The 14,900-nt window shown below is 35.2% G+C and overlaps 1 protein-coding gene across 2 annotated transcripts in view; it reads left to right on the plus strand.

Annotated features, from left to right (window-relative positions):
- The window catches only part of mgmt (O-6-methylguanine-DNA methyltransferase), a 440,783-nt gene that overhangs the window by 331,853 nt on the left and 94,030 nt on the right, over positions 1-14,900 (plus strand). For both annotated transcript variants that reach the window (XM_039770185.1, XM_039770177.1), the window contains exon 3: positions 8,019-8,179. In XM_039770185.1, the coding sequence (XP_039626119.1) occupies positions 8,019-8,179 (161 nt within the window). The remainder of the gene's footprint in view (positions 1-8,018; positions 8,180-14,900) is intronic.

Raw genomic sequence — 14,900 nt, forward strand, 5'->3', positions numbered from 1 at the left:
GTTTATAGCCTCTTTAAAATACTGTTAAAACAAAATATATTTCACTGACATCAAAAAAGAAAACCTTATATACTCCAAAGAGGTTGTTTTTTGAAGGTGAACTTAATGTTTAATGCAGCATTCCAAGAATCCAATTGAAATGCTGTGATGTATAAAATGGGTGGGCGTCATTTGTGACAAATGGTATTATAAACAAGGCACGGTAGACAGTAGATCTAGCCCAGTGGATGATGAATTCATCCATTTACAGGACATCATTGTTGAGTTAATACGTCTGCCACCATGTACGCTGTACATGCTACATTTGTATGGACTAGAGGTTACCATACTGAAGTAAAAATCGATTGCTCTTTTATATAGCGCCTATCATCGCCTGCAGTATGCATCACTGCTTTTCAAAGCAATTCACGTTACACAAGAAATGAATAGGGAATTCTATGTACATAAAGGAGTATAAAAAAATAAAATAATAAAACGCTGCCAGGCATAGAGAAAAGAAACATTCTGAATTTCTTTCTCAAGACCCAAAGAGCTTCTTGGACAAACATCTGAAGCACCAGAAATTGGAATGGATTTTTTTACTCAGTACTGTTTAACTTTTTATATATATATATATATATATATATATATATATATATATATATATATATATATATATATATATATATATATATATATATATATATATATTACACCCACCTAAACTTTACTTTATTTTTCCTTTACTTTGAAGTTTTTTTCTATTAAGAAATGTTCTAAAAAGTACTGAGAATTTAAAATTTAGTTAATGAAATTTGATTGCCTAATATAATCCCTTGTAACAAGTTTATCTTACCAAAGCTTAAATTACAGTGCTGCTAATGAATGACTGCAGTATATATGTATTGAAAATCCAAAAAAAACACAACTGCATTCCTAATACCCAGATTAGGCAACCTATTGAAATTGATTTTGGAATTTTTGATTGAGGCAAATTATGAGTCAAAAACATATACTTTGTAAAATGTGTCCCATTCAGAATTTTAAAAGTTGAGAACTCTTAAGGAATAGTAGTAGTAGTAGTTTATATATATAGTGCCCTTCACAGACAAAGGGTCACAGAGTACTGAACAGCAAATACAGAAGAAATACAAACAGTTAAAACAAAACATAAACAAAACCAATAAAAACAATAAATAAACAAACTGGAACTATTCAGCACTGATTAAAAGCTAGTTTAAAAAGAAATGTTTTTGTTGTTTTTTAAAAGAATCAACAGACTCGACTCCACGCAGACCACAAGGCAGGCTATTCCATAGTCTTGGTGCCACAGACTGAAAGGCACGATCCTCACTGGTTTTTAGCCGAGTGCATTGGACAACGAGAAGGTCATGTTGCCCAGATCTTAGAGTCCAGGAAGCTGTATGGCATTGGAGCAGGCTGGTTAGGTATTCAGGAGCTTGTCCATGCAAAGCTCTGAAAGTAAGTACCAAAACTTTAAAATGAATTCTAGAAAACACTGGGAGGCAGTGCAGTTTGTACAGAATGGGAGTGATATGGATGAATGAATGGGAATGTCTTGTATTCTTCAAGTAGAAGTCATTTCTTCACAATGTAGTTATATATAAGTTTGGTTCTAAAGTGAAGCATTTTTTATACATTTTAAAATATGCATAGGTAGTTCTTTTGTTTTATATTTGGGGTGAAGGGTACCAGGGTCCCAACATAAAAACAAAACCATTGAAACCTTCTGAATATTAACATTTTTTAGTCAAAAGTGTTATTATCAAGCCTTGATCCACATCTTGACCCATTGTCATTTTAGGAAGAAGAGAAAGCAAACCATCTAGCAGTTTTAAAAGAAGACGAGCTATGTGCCTGACTTCATGGTTCATCATTCGTCATGGCAACTTTTTAGCCTTAGGGACACAGTTTCCTCCAACATATACTGTATTTTTCACCTCAAAAAGTTATCTCCAAGTGCTGGTATTGATATTATTCAATATTGATATCCAGATATGAATTGCTGTCTGTTACATAACTAGGAAATACTTACTTAATATGTGAAAAGGATATAGAAGCTTATTTTGTTATAACACAAAGATATTGCCCGCTGTCTCTTGGTATCATTATGCATGCTTGTGCTTCGATGGTCTAGTGAGAGAAAGACTGAGCACATAGCCTGCACTTAAGTGACAAGAAGTAAATGTTATAGGCATACATTTAGTACAAGCTATGTTGAAGTCTAAAACGTTTAATACAGATGTTTTAGCACAGGCAGACTGGTAGTACAGAGCTGTAATTCCTGTGTTAAAGCACTAAGGTCTGCATTGAGTTTGCAGTTTCTCCCCATGCATTTACAAACTGATTGGTATCAATGAGTATCAGTGAGTTTAATCACTCAAAAACATTGTGCTCAGTTATTACTATATTCTTATCAAGAGTGAGGCAGCATGCCATATACAAGTCGATAATTGATTTGTATCGTGCTCCATCTGTTTCATCGTGGTTTGGCTCTGTCGTACTCTTGCCTTTTTCACTTTTGCAGTATTTTTTTTATCGTGCATACACATGACATCCCAGGGAAGGTGCATAATCATGAGTGTTGATTGGCCTTGTGATCTTAGTAATAATATGCAGATGGCTTGGCAATTTTTAAAATCTAAGCCTTTTATAAAAAACAATGCAATGCAGTGTAATCAGTCCAGTTCAAATTTATTGTTATGTGTACCAAGTACACTTCACCATTGCTCTGATAGTCTTTATGAATCACTTCTCCGCAGGCTATGATAAATAACAATGAATGTAATAGTTGAAAACGACACTGATTAGGAAAAAATAATCACATGATTTGAGCTGTTCTTAAAAGCTGCAACAGAACATGATTCTTGAAACGAATAGAATTGCAGTGGTGAAACTCTGGAAATTCAGCAAAAGGGGTGGGTGGTGAGAGTTGCAACAACACCCAAGATGGCCACTGCGAGCTTCCAAGTGAACAGGAAACATATCCTTACCTCAAGAAAATATTACCAAGGGTCTGTGATAAAATGTATTATTTCCAGTTTACTTTTTTTGTCACAAGCATGTTTTAAAAATGTTGAAGGCTTGTTTTCTTAAATCAAAACCTTTGCTCCTTTAAAGTGGATATATTTGGTTAATTTTAAGGCTTTGTTTTCATGTTGGGATATTGGTACCATTCACTTCCAAAATAATAGAGAGGAACAGGCTAGGGTTTTTTTTTCTAATGTAGTAAGAAATGTTTCACTTTTAAACACAATTTCATGTAGCAAATTGAGAAGAAATAACTTCACAATGACTTGGGAAATACTGAAGTTATTATTAAGTGTTGGGAACATGTTGGACAACTGTATTGTTAATTTTGTCATGTTTCTGAACATTATACACTTTTTTAAATATTATATAATTCATGTTGCTTTTGAATGGGTGCTGGGCATTGTGGCGCAAATAAATATGTAACACCCGATTTGGGCACAAAGAGGCATGCAAAATGAAGCACCCATACATTACAACCAAACTTGTGTTTTGATTGTGGGAGGAGGTGGGAGGTTTAGTTACTGAAATTTGACTTTCTTAACTTATTTTTCAGTTTGCACTTTGACTTAGACAAAACTATGTGTGGACTTAAGCGTAGTAGACCCCAGCTTGTCCTTTTCTAATCTCTGCTGCACTGTAAAAATAAGTAATTCAACTGACTGGACAACCTCCGACACTCAAGTTGAGCTGAAAATTAAGGATACTTTCCAAATAAAACTTTGTTTCCAATTTATTTACAAAGTACATATTTACATAGGCCAGAAAATTGGATATTCAACATAATTAATTCTTCTTAGGTTGAAAAAGGCAACTATGGCACAGTACTTAATGGGCAGAAATGTGTACAAGTATTGTCAATTTTATTTTAACAAATTAAAGGAATGTACAATAATATATTTTAAGTATGCAATCTGAATTAACTATAGTACAGGAGAATAATACTTGTTAGGTGACAGTACCTAAGTTTCTCCCAGTCTGTGACATTATTATTTTTAGTGTGTGGCAATCTACTTAATCTTTCCAGTATCTCATAAGCACATTTTTAACTTTCAACTAGGACAAACATTAATTTAATGCATTAAAAAGTTACAATTTTACCAGCAATTTGTAGGGTTAGAGCTTCATAATACATAACATTAAGGAAATAAGTAATTTTACTCAGTCAAACTTAATGAAAAGACATATTTTTCAAACATATTGTAGTTTTCAAACAGAATCCTTGGTCTTGCCGATTTAGCTGTTTTCTAAACCTGCTTTTTCTAGTTTAGGTTCATGGGTAGCCAATCAAAATAGCACTGGGCTAAAAGGAACTTTCTGGATTTGCTGATGCACATAGTAGTACAGTATATGTTTGGACTACAGGAATGGCCTTAAGTTCCTGGATTCATATGTGGGAAAATATGTAAACTAAACTCTTTGCAGAATGGTTTATGTTTATTAAAAAAATAAGACCAGTCGGAAGCCAAAAAAGAGTATGCATTCCAGAAGAGAATTTGGGCATTGTAAAACGTCCTTTTTGAAATGGGTATCAACATGTAAGTATAGATAGTACACCAATCCAAAACAAACAAAAATGGGTATGAGATTCAAAAATATGTATATTAAATTACAGTGTATTTATCACATGGAGTCACATTTTACTAATGTAAGTATTCAAAAAGCAAGACCGTGTTTACAAATCATGTGCATAATATCAACTCACTACGTGCAGATTATTTTGTGTCAAGGATGTCAGGGGCCACGACCTAGCCGGGACACCTTGGAGGACCGGAAGTGGGTGTGTGCCCATCTGGGATCACGTGGGGGCCGCCTTCCTGGTTGCTTTGGGGGCCACTGGTTCAGGGCATGGAAGCCCCACCCTGTAGGGGCCCGTGGTCGCCGCCACGAGGCACCTCAATGCCTTGGGGACCCTGGACCTCAGCACTTCCACCACACCAGGAAGTGCTGGGAGCAAGAGAAGCAGGGACACCTGGAAAGCTTCCGGGAGAACAACTGGCACTTCCACCACACTGGGGTGTGTCAGCGGGAGATTGCCGGGGAGCACCTGGAGCTCATCCGGGTGCGGATAAAAGGGGCCGCCTCCCTTCATTCAAGGCTGGAGTCGGGTGGAAGCAGGACGAGGCAGGAGAAGAGAGTGTGGAGGCGGCCCGAAGAGAAGGCATTGTGTGGCCAGGACTGTGTTGGGGTTTGTGTGGCACTTGAGTATTGTAAATATTGTATATAATAAACGTGTGGTGGTGATTAACAACATGTCCGCCTGTCTGTGTCCGGGCCGGGTGCACATTTGGAAAGGGAAAGCAAAAACAGAAAGCTTCAGTCAGGTGTCAACCAGTTCCATCTCCATGTCTTTCCTTCAGACACTACACTGGCAGGAAGGCAACAATGATGTGCTTATTTTCAAACTTGCCTAATCCCGTTCAGGGTCATAAGCAAAATTATATAAATGTTTATTTTATTTCAAATAAATTTAATGTAATTACATTAAATTCATCAATATTTTATCTCACTACCAATATCAAGGTTTACTTCCAGAGAACATCCAAGAATATTTTTCTTTTAATTTTTATCCAAAGCCTAAACCAAATGAGTACCTAATGCCAACAATAAAGATTCCAGAACTGATTTTTTTTTTTTGTTTTTTTGTAAAAAGCCCAAAATGTGAACTGTGCGCAATGTAGTCCTGGTTTTTAAATATAATAAATAGGCCACAAAACTGCACAATCAGTGGTTGAATTTTTGGCATAATATCTATTGATCAGAAAACATGATTCGGCTCTAAGCTTATTTTTTACACCAGTGAAAACTGTTAGATGTTTATAAATATTATTTATGTCCATTTGAATTTGCTTATTTATTCTATCATTATTATGGCAACACCATTTTGTTTTGTTTTGGTCGCTACCATTTTATGGCTGTCTTCACCCTTATTGTTTACAGCTAGTATACTCCTTGCAGGTTATTTTACATTTTATGTCATTAAGATGATGTCTTCTTTATCGTGCATTGAATCATTTCACAAACTTTTGAAATCTTTAGGATTAGTGAGGAACTGAAGAAGATGAGTTAGTGTGAGGTCATTTTACAATATTTATTTTGGGAATAATTTTTCTCAACCCTTTGGTTTTGGTATACTGTTCAGGTGGTTCTTTTGGTTACTTTGTTTCTTCAATTTAGTTAGCTCCTTTTATAATTCTTCCATCTAATTGTCATTATTTCCATTGTTCTCTAGTGGATGATCATAATAAAAAGAAAAACAAACGTTTTATTAATTGCAAAACACAATTCATGACATGGTTGTATTAACTAGAAGACTACTGGTTTCTAGGTGATTGCAATAACCTGATATAGCTCAGTCTAAGGAAGCCTTATGAGGTTACCCTGTGAGGCCACCACCTACAAGATGGAGTTTGATATTAATCAGACAACATTAGTAGCAAGGAACCACTTGATCTCTTAAGTTCTTCTTTAAGTATGGATTTTGAAAAAAAAATTACCTATAGGCTAAAAATTATTACATTAGTGTCTTAAAGTCAATGTGTTTGTGTACGACTTGTATGTGAGCTGTTTGTAATAAATGATACTACTCCTTTCAGAGTATTACCTAGATTGCTGTGGGTGGAGTGGTGGCTCTGAGTCAAGGGATCTGAGCCAGCAAGCAGAAGGATGCTAATTCAAATCCTGTAAACACCAGAAGTCACTCTACCCTTAACCACCAATCGCTTCATCCTGGATGTGACATTAACCTGCATCCAGCCCTGCAGGGAAACCTTGGGGTTGGTGGCAGGATTGGCACTACAGCCACTGTAAAAAACCTCACACTGGGTCCCAGTCCGGGTGGTTTGTCTTGTTGTGGGTGTGGCAATCAGCGCATTCTCCCAGCCTCTGTGTGGTTTAACTCAATTGGTAAGTCAGTCCATACAGGAAGAGATGGCAGGAAGAAACCACGTCTTGTGCTGTGTTTGCTTGGCTGCTGCAGCATGATTGAGTAAGCGAGTGAGGTAATAAGTAAGTGAGTTAGAGAGAGCGAGAGAGAGCAAAGCTCTACTGTTATCATTGTAAAACTTCTGCAGTCAAATATATTTGAGTAGCAGAGCATTAACAACCATTTCAATGGATAAAAGATCCATCTGAGTTAACTACTTTAATCATTACTTTAACCAGTAATATGTTTGTGACTTATTAAAAAAAGTTTCAGTCTGTAAACTATACACTGATATATTATACTGGTACCTACAGAAACCATCATCACTATTTTCATGATACAGTGCATACTACCCTCCCTTAGGTGGCATGCATGTTAAGTACAGATTCAAAGAGACTAGACCATGATATCAGTAGTTAAAGTCCTCAAATTAAAAATAGGATTAGGCTCTTTTATCTTCAGTCAGAGCTTTAAATTATTTTAAGTTAATTTGCACCATGTTTTCAGATTTTTTGGAGACAATGCTTCAGCTCTCTTAGGTTTCTGGGACAACATTTTGAACTTCACAATTCATGTTGTGCCATGTATTTTTGCTAAAGGTGAAGTCAGGAATTTGACTTAGCCACTTAAGGATATTTACCTTTTTATTGCTTAGCTGTTTCAATAAAACTTGAGCTGTGTCATCTTCTGAAAGGTGAATTTTACCAGCATCTCCGTGTATATTTCTCTATTCCGTAAACAGTTATTTCTTATGTGTTTCCTTGTTCCTGCTGAAGTGAGGTACGCTCATTGCTTTATTTATGGGTTAACATGGACTGTGATTCACATTACATTTTCACCATAGATAATATTTGTGCTTCTTCTGGTCATAAAAGTGTTTATTACTTTGTGATTAATCACAATGAGGCTAAAATAAGATATAAAGAAACACATAAGGTAGACTTGAACTGGATAGAAGTAACACTATTGTTTTTGATAAGAGCTTTTGTATTTTTTAAGATTTTATTTCTTCTGTTGCAGACTCTTGATGATTTCTAACAAACACATGTTATCACTCCTGCAGGACTGAAATGGACCCTTTTACTTGTGTAGTGTGTGACGCTCCGAAGGAAATGAAGGGCCAGCTGAAACAGTGTGTGGACTGGATCAAAGCCTATTTCTGTGAGCCTCAGATGGTTGAGAAACTTCCTCTCCCAGCTTTTCATCATTCTATTTTTCAAAGAGGTTTGTAAGAGACAAATACTTTTTTGAAAAAGTGTTTTGGTTTGGCTTTCTGCTACTTTACTTTGGCTGCCACTTCTTTCTTTAGCTCCCCACACTTCTGCAGTTTGTTTTATAATGCCTGAAATGAACACAGATAACACAAAGTAAGTTACAAGGATTGTAATCCCAGTCAGTTCCAAGTGGCTGTGTTGGTTTTGGATTAGCTTCACATATTTCTTGGCACAGGTGATGCAAATGATGCAGTTTGACTCTTGACATTTGTTGGCTGAAAATTTTAAAAGTGAGTGCATTTGAATGGCTATAAACTTTCAATGAGCTTATTGTTAGACTGATCTGTCCTTTTGCCAAACCCAAAGGGAAAGAACCTTTAGAATGAAAGATTACTCAGGTTTCTATTACAGACTTGTGACAATTATCTAACATTAAGCAGCTTTTATTAATTTTACATCATTGCAAAAAGTAAAGTCATTTATCCAAATGAAAGTAATTATTTACTCCTTTGTTAGCAGTCTGTAGAGAATAAATGACATAACTAAGACTTTTGTTTTGAACAGAGTAAAGAAGCTGGCAAGCAAGAAAAATGTAACATCATTTACAAAATGAAAAACTCTGTGAATTCTTGCCAGTGTAAATTTATTGGCTGCTGTGCTTTAATGTGTTCTGTACTAATAAGCAAAATTATGCTCATGCCCAATCTGATATGTGAGAACCTTTTCAAATATTTACAAAAGTTAGAGGCAGGCAAAATAAACTGGAGCCAAACAAGGTAACATAAGGAGACTACAGTATATTATCATTTTCTATAATTGCTTTAGTCAGTGTAATGGCGAGGCAGAGTCTGTACTGGCAAAAGAAGGAATCAAGGTAAGAACCAGCTCTTTTTGAAATGCTGTTTCAAAGCTGCAAGTAAATCTATGTATGTTCATTTTTTATTTAATTAATGGCATATGGAACCACCAACTATTCATTACTTTGAACTAAGAACACATTAACAAATGTACAGTATATCAATACATTTATGAATGAGTTCTCTCTCTCTTTTTGACTTGAAAAGATCCTTGCAGCAATTTTTTTTTGCTTGCTGGCCTGTTTGGCAGCATATGTCCTGATGATTTTTACTGCCATCATTACTGTGTCTGAAACCCTTTATGCATGCAAACTTATCATGACAGTATTGTGGGCTAGCTAGTCGGGAGGAGATTAAAAAGGGTCAGAAAACAAAAGAGAAATATGGAATAGTACGTATTTAACCTAATCTTGTGTCTAACATGAGCTCAACTTTGAGAGTGTCATGCTCATGTTATGTTGTGACAAGTTTAGGGCTTTAAAGTCAGATACCCCAATAGTCATTGTTCCGTTTTTCCATACATACATTAAGCAGCTGTCCATCTCCAGACTTAGAGGAAATAAAGCAAAAGTGGGTAAGCATCCTGTAGAGGGCTGTGCACCTTAACATTTTAAGAAATATGTTGCAGTTCAATCAAATTGGGATCCTCCTGAATCCAAATAAACCTTCATGGAATATGAATCTGATCAGGATCCTACTATTCTTGAAAAGGAGTTTCTGATAATAAGCATTATGTAAGTCCAGTGTATAAAAAATAGTATTCCTTGCAGCTCAGAGAATATGACCAGGTGGGTAAGTGTTCATTACAGTGCCTTTGTGTTTTTCTCTTAGGTCCTTGAATAAATGGAACCCCCCTCCCCTTTCCTTTTATAGTCACTACAATGGTTGATTACCGCCAGACAAACATTTATTTTGTAAATTAAATCCATAGATTTTATAGCATTTCTGTACACTCTCTTAAATTACTCATGCTCATCTTTGGATGAGGTATTTTGTTCTGTAACATGACCGTTTAACAATTACATACCACATTTAGCAAAGAGATTTTGACCTAAAATTGAAATTCTATACTGGGAAATATAAAGTTGCGTCAGTACTTCAACTTCCATAACCCATTTTTCTGAGTTTTAGAGTGCAAATCTTGATTCAAGTTGCAAAGAATTTTGCATCACTTATTCTCATTATTGTTGGTATAATTTGAGACTTTCAGTGACATTCATTGTAGGGAAAACAATTTATTGAAGGCTACGTCTGATTATTGGTAGCTGCCATCCTCCAACAGTAACATATAGAATGTTTTTTCCCTTTTGCCCTCTACAACAGGGCTATGAATCAAAACATTTTTGTATTCTGCCTTTTGACATTTTATCGAAAATGCTTGTTTTCTGCCTCCCAACATTTTTCTGTACCCATCCGGAAAGTATCCTAAAAAACACAAAACCAAGCCATAAAAGGCATAGCTGTATCCACAAGAGTCATGAGAAACTGTGCAGTTGGGCTCAAATTCATAGTCATTGCTTTTAGTATGGAGCAGTTCAATTAAAGATGTAACAAGTATCTTTAAACCAGCACCAGTACCAGCTATCATTCACCACTCTCTCAAACATAAATCTACTCCACTTTCTTCCTGCCCTCTTCACTTCAACCCACAGTCTAACACAGACATAAGAAACTGCTCAAAATGTAGTTAATCTGTATATTTCACTCACTACAGGATGAGCAGAGATTAAGGAGAGTTTCTCCAAACTACAGTGTGGCAGCAGAGGGCTCTTATGTAGTGCAGCTGATATCTCAAATGCTTAAGGTGTCTGGTCATTGACATGTATACTGTATACGGACAAAGGCATGCAGGGGGCCTGGGACCACCAGTGGGAGTACTGGAAAGACAATCACAAATCTTTCCAGGTTGTTCCTAATTGTTGTTATTCCTGAAATTCCACAGAAATAGAACAAAAAGCTTTGTCGGTACTTACTGTATTTATCTTTAGAGTTGGGAGATGAGCTAGAACAAAAGCTCAACTGTACACATTAGAAGAGGTTGTATGTAAATAGCACAATGCTTGGATGGTTGGCATTTGGCAGTCACCACATCTTACAATGTTCTGGAGCTTGTATGGCTGTTTAATGTGTTGTTGTGCTTTGCGATGTAACACCACACCATTTCTGTTTCACCTCCCTGGTGTTTTTTATTTATTTAGGGTTTTTTTTGTAGTTTGTTTCTATGTCAGGGTGGCACACAGAGGCGTTAACAACACAGTATATCTATCTTGATGGTAAATGAGACCACTTCTTATTAGTACAATGCCTGTCAATTCTTATGTAGAATTTCTGCCAATATTGCAACTTTCATTACAAACATTAATGTGTTAGAACAAAATCAGTCTCTCTGCAACATTAGCCACATTGGTAAGCCACGGATTGAGTCATCTTTCAAGTTTCAGTATTTCCATATTTATTATGGCACATTAATACTTGCTGCATAATATTCTAATTCTGTTCAAAAAGAACCACATCTTTGTTTGTTGAATTACTTCAAGTTATGTTGTTTACATCTTTATTAGACAAAATGTATTTTTCAAGTATACCACACTTTATTTGTATCACTACATTTTCATTGAAAAGTAAAACTAAAAATTGTTGTGCATGTTTCTGCATATACTAGAAAAAAAAAACATGTTTCAAAATTGAAGGGCTTTACCAAATTACTGGATGCTGACACTATTCAACGCAACATTTCCCTGAAATGACAAGTTATCATGCTTCCATCTTCTAGCATCACATCCCTGTCAACAAGAAATTCAAATTTAAGTGATTGGCAGCTACATATTTTACAATTTTATGTGAGAATGTCCTGATAGGCAGAGTGGCATTGCATTGTTAAATGCATTTAAAATCTTTTTTCAAGATAGTGTCCTACTGTGAATGTACTGATGAAGAGGTCAGATGATATGATTATTTGACTGGTTAGGAAATACTGTGTACTGTTTGGGAAAACACAGATACCTGAATAATTAAAATATTTTTGATTGATGAAGTAAGAAAATGTGCTTTATGTCTAACAACCCTCTTGTTTTTGATAATAGGTTTAACATAGACACTGTGTGTAATCACATACATGCAAGCATTCAGACCTTTATTTTCTTTCCTTTTATTCCCATTCAGAGTTGTTGTCAGTTAAACCTAAATTGGCAGTAATGGACACAAGGACATACAGTATGTTGAATGTGCTTTTGTGCTTATACACTATTAAGGGAGAGACAACATTTTCTATAAATATTTGTCTTATTAGGGAAAATTTTATTTGCTTTGTCATCAGGCTACAAAAACAATTGGCTTTCCTCATGACTGAAAATATCTAGTGTCCTCTGCAAGTTAAATACGATACTTGTTATACTGGTATTTTTTTTTATATAAAAATATGTTTCATTAGTTTCAAAAGCTGATTCCATTCTCAGGAAGAAAAGGTACTCAAAAGAAGCTTTTTTAACACTCTAAATGGAGAACATGTAAAACTCTTCGTCCTCCTTCAAGATGTATATCAGTGCATAAAAGTCTTTTTGATTACCTTGGTGTCATTAGACTATGAATTGCTCCTTTGAAAATGATAACTGTGGAGGAGCAAAATCATTTTAAAAGAAAATAACAAAATGGTTTAAGATACTTAGGTTGAATGCCAATTATATTTTAATATTCAACTGAGCATATTTTAGGAGGAAAAAAGGCAGAGGCAACGCATGCATAACTCATTGGCAGCGTCAGCCAGCTGTGCCACTCTCCTCTTCGAATCACTTTGTGCATTTTAGTAGCATGATAATTTAGTAGAGAACTACCTGAGTGATGGCATTTTCAATGAGCAGGTAATCTATAGAGAATTTTTATATGGTTATGAGCTCTGTGCTTCAGCCTGGCAACACAAAAATACATCAAGACCAATTACGATATCAACTTTCAGTGTGATACCCTTGCCACGCAAGTGCATGTATTTCTGCCCCAGGCATTTCAAATTGCATCTAATTTGAAATCTTTGGGGTTTTAATTAAATTTCAGAATATATGGAATTCTTCATTAGTACCTGCTCTGAATAGCAGATTATACTTCTCTTCGGCTCTCGTTAAAGTGGTGGGCTATGGTAAATAGCAGGTTGAATCAAACTGATCATTTACAGTGGCTGTATATGGGGAGCAGACATAGTAAAATGCAAAATAATATCAAAAAGATTATTAGTCCAGTGAGAGAGTCTTGATTTGTATTTTAATGGAATCTTACATTTCTCTTAATGATTTGCAAATTGTCCTCTGATTATAAGATGCATTAAGCTTTTCATTTTAATGGCGAGACACAGCCATTAGCTGGATTTTCCCCCCTCTCCTTTACAGAGAGCTTCCCTGCAGCAGCTAAATATTGAAACCATTAACACTTTTTGATGTACTTTCTAGCGTAATACAGGATAAACCGGTACATGAATAAATGTGAATCCACTCATTGTTATCAGACTCTAGTGACAAAAGCAAACCATCTCTGTAAGGTAATTCTCTTGTTTATTTTTTTATGTAGTAATCATGACATTAAAGATATCTTCTTCTGAATGTTACCCATACTTAAAGTAAAGATCAAAATTTTAATGTGCTATTTTCATAATTTCTTTTGCATTTAAATATTCATAAACGGACTGTGTCAGCCTCATGAAATTTTGACTAACAACAGTCACCAGGACTGTCAGTTAGCATGCAAAACCAGAGAGAGCGAGCAAGAAAAAAAAAAAGAACTTGCCATACATGCGGTTCCGTAACTGCATGTATGTCATGAGGTAACCTCTTCAGTGTGTTATTAAAGGCAGTGTCGTCCATTGAACTCTGTGCATGCTGAGAATAAAGAAGTATCAAATAATAATGTTACATCTTCATGCACTGAATTGAAAAACAGCAGTAACTTTATCCAGCTGTGAAAAAATAGTAGTTGTCAGTTTTCACTAGATGCTTGGTGATTCATTTAATTCATCTTTTAGTCAAAATTGAATAAAGTAACGTTATTGGTGTTCTTTTTATATATGTTTACATGCATTATATTATTGCATCATATACAGTATATACTGTATTTATGAAAAAATACATTTGTATAACTTCTTTTTAAAATACCAGGAACAGTGTTAAAATGGTTGCTATTCTTTAACGGTATTTAGTTAAGCTATTAATTGCTGTAATTACATGTTCCTGGTTTTTTATGGAATGAAAAACTATAAAGATTTTTACTGGTTATCTTGATAGAGTACAGGAAATTTAGGTTACTAGCTCAGGACTACCCAGGATGACTACTACTGCATCTCACAGTATTGAGAATTCATACAATATTCTATGAGCTCTTCGTTACATTGGATATATATCAAATCCACTCAGATGAGATCAATGTAATGTGCACTGTTATAAATGATATTTTGTGGTAGGGCTCAACATACAGTAAATGTTCCCAGGTTGATTAACAGAAAGAAATACTGGTGTAGATTTCCAAAATTTCAAATCCTAATATCACTCATTGGATAAAAGAGTAATGATCAATGTTATCAACTTTAATGCAGTCTGAAGTTTGTGAAAATTGTATAGAAACAGGAGAAAAGGAAGCGGGAGTTGTAAAAAAATATTTTAAATACTGGGTATATGTTAAAAGGTGTAGCAAGAGCGAAAAAAAGCAAGCAGAAAGAGTCGATAAAGAAGGAGGAAAATACACAAAATGGTGATTCTCATAAGAAATAATAATGACATTGTATTAAGAAAGGTGAAAATGAACATTAGATGTAGGTGATAACAAATATTATGCTTGAATTCTTGAGTATGAAGAACCTTACATAGAACCCAGACCCAGCACAAAGGGCATAGAAAG

The sequence above is a fragment of the Polypterus senegalus genome, chromosome 1 (assembly GCF_016835505.1).
Source record: "Polypterus senegalus isolate Bchr_013 chromosome 1, ASM1683550v1, whole genome shotgun sequence".
In the NCBI taxonomy this organism is placed as follows: domain Eukaryota; kingdom Metazoa; phylum Chordata; class Cladistia; order Polypteriformes; family Polypteridae; genus Polypterus; species Polypterus senegalus.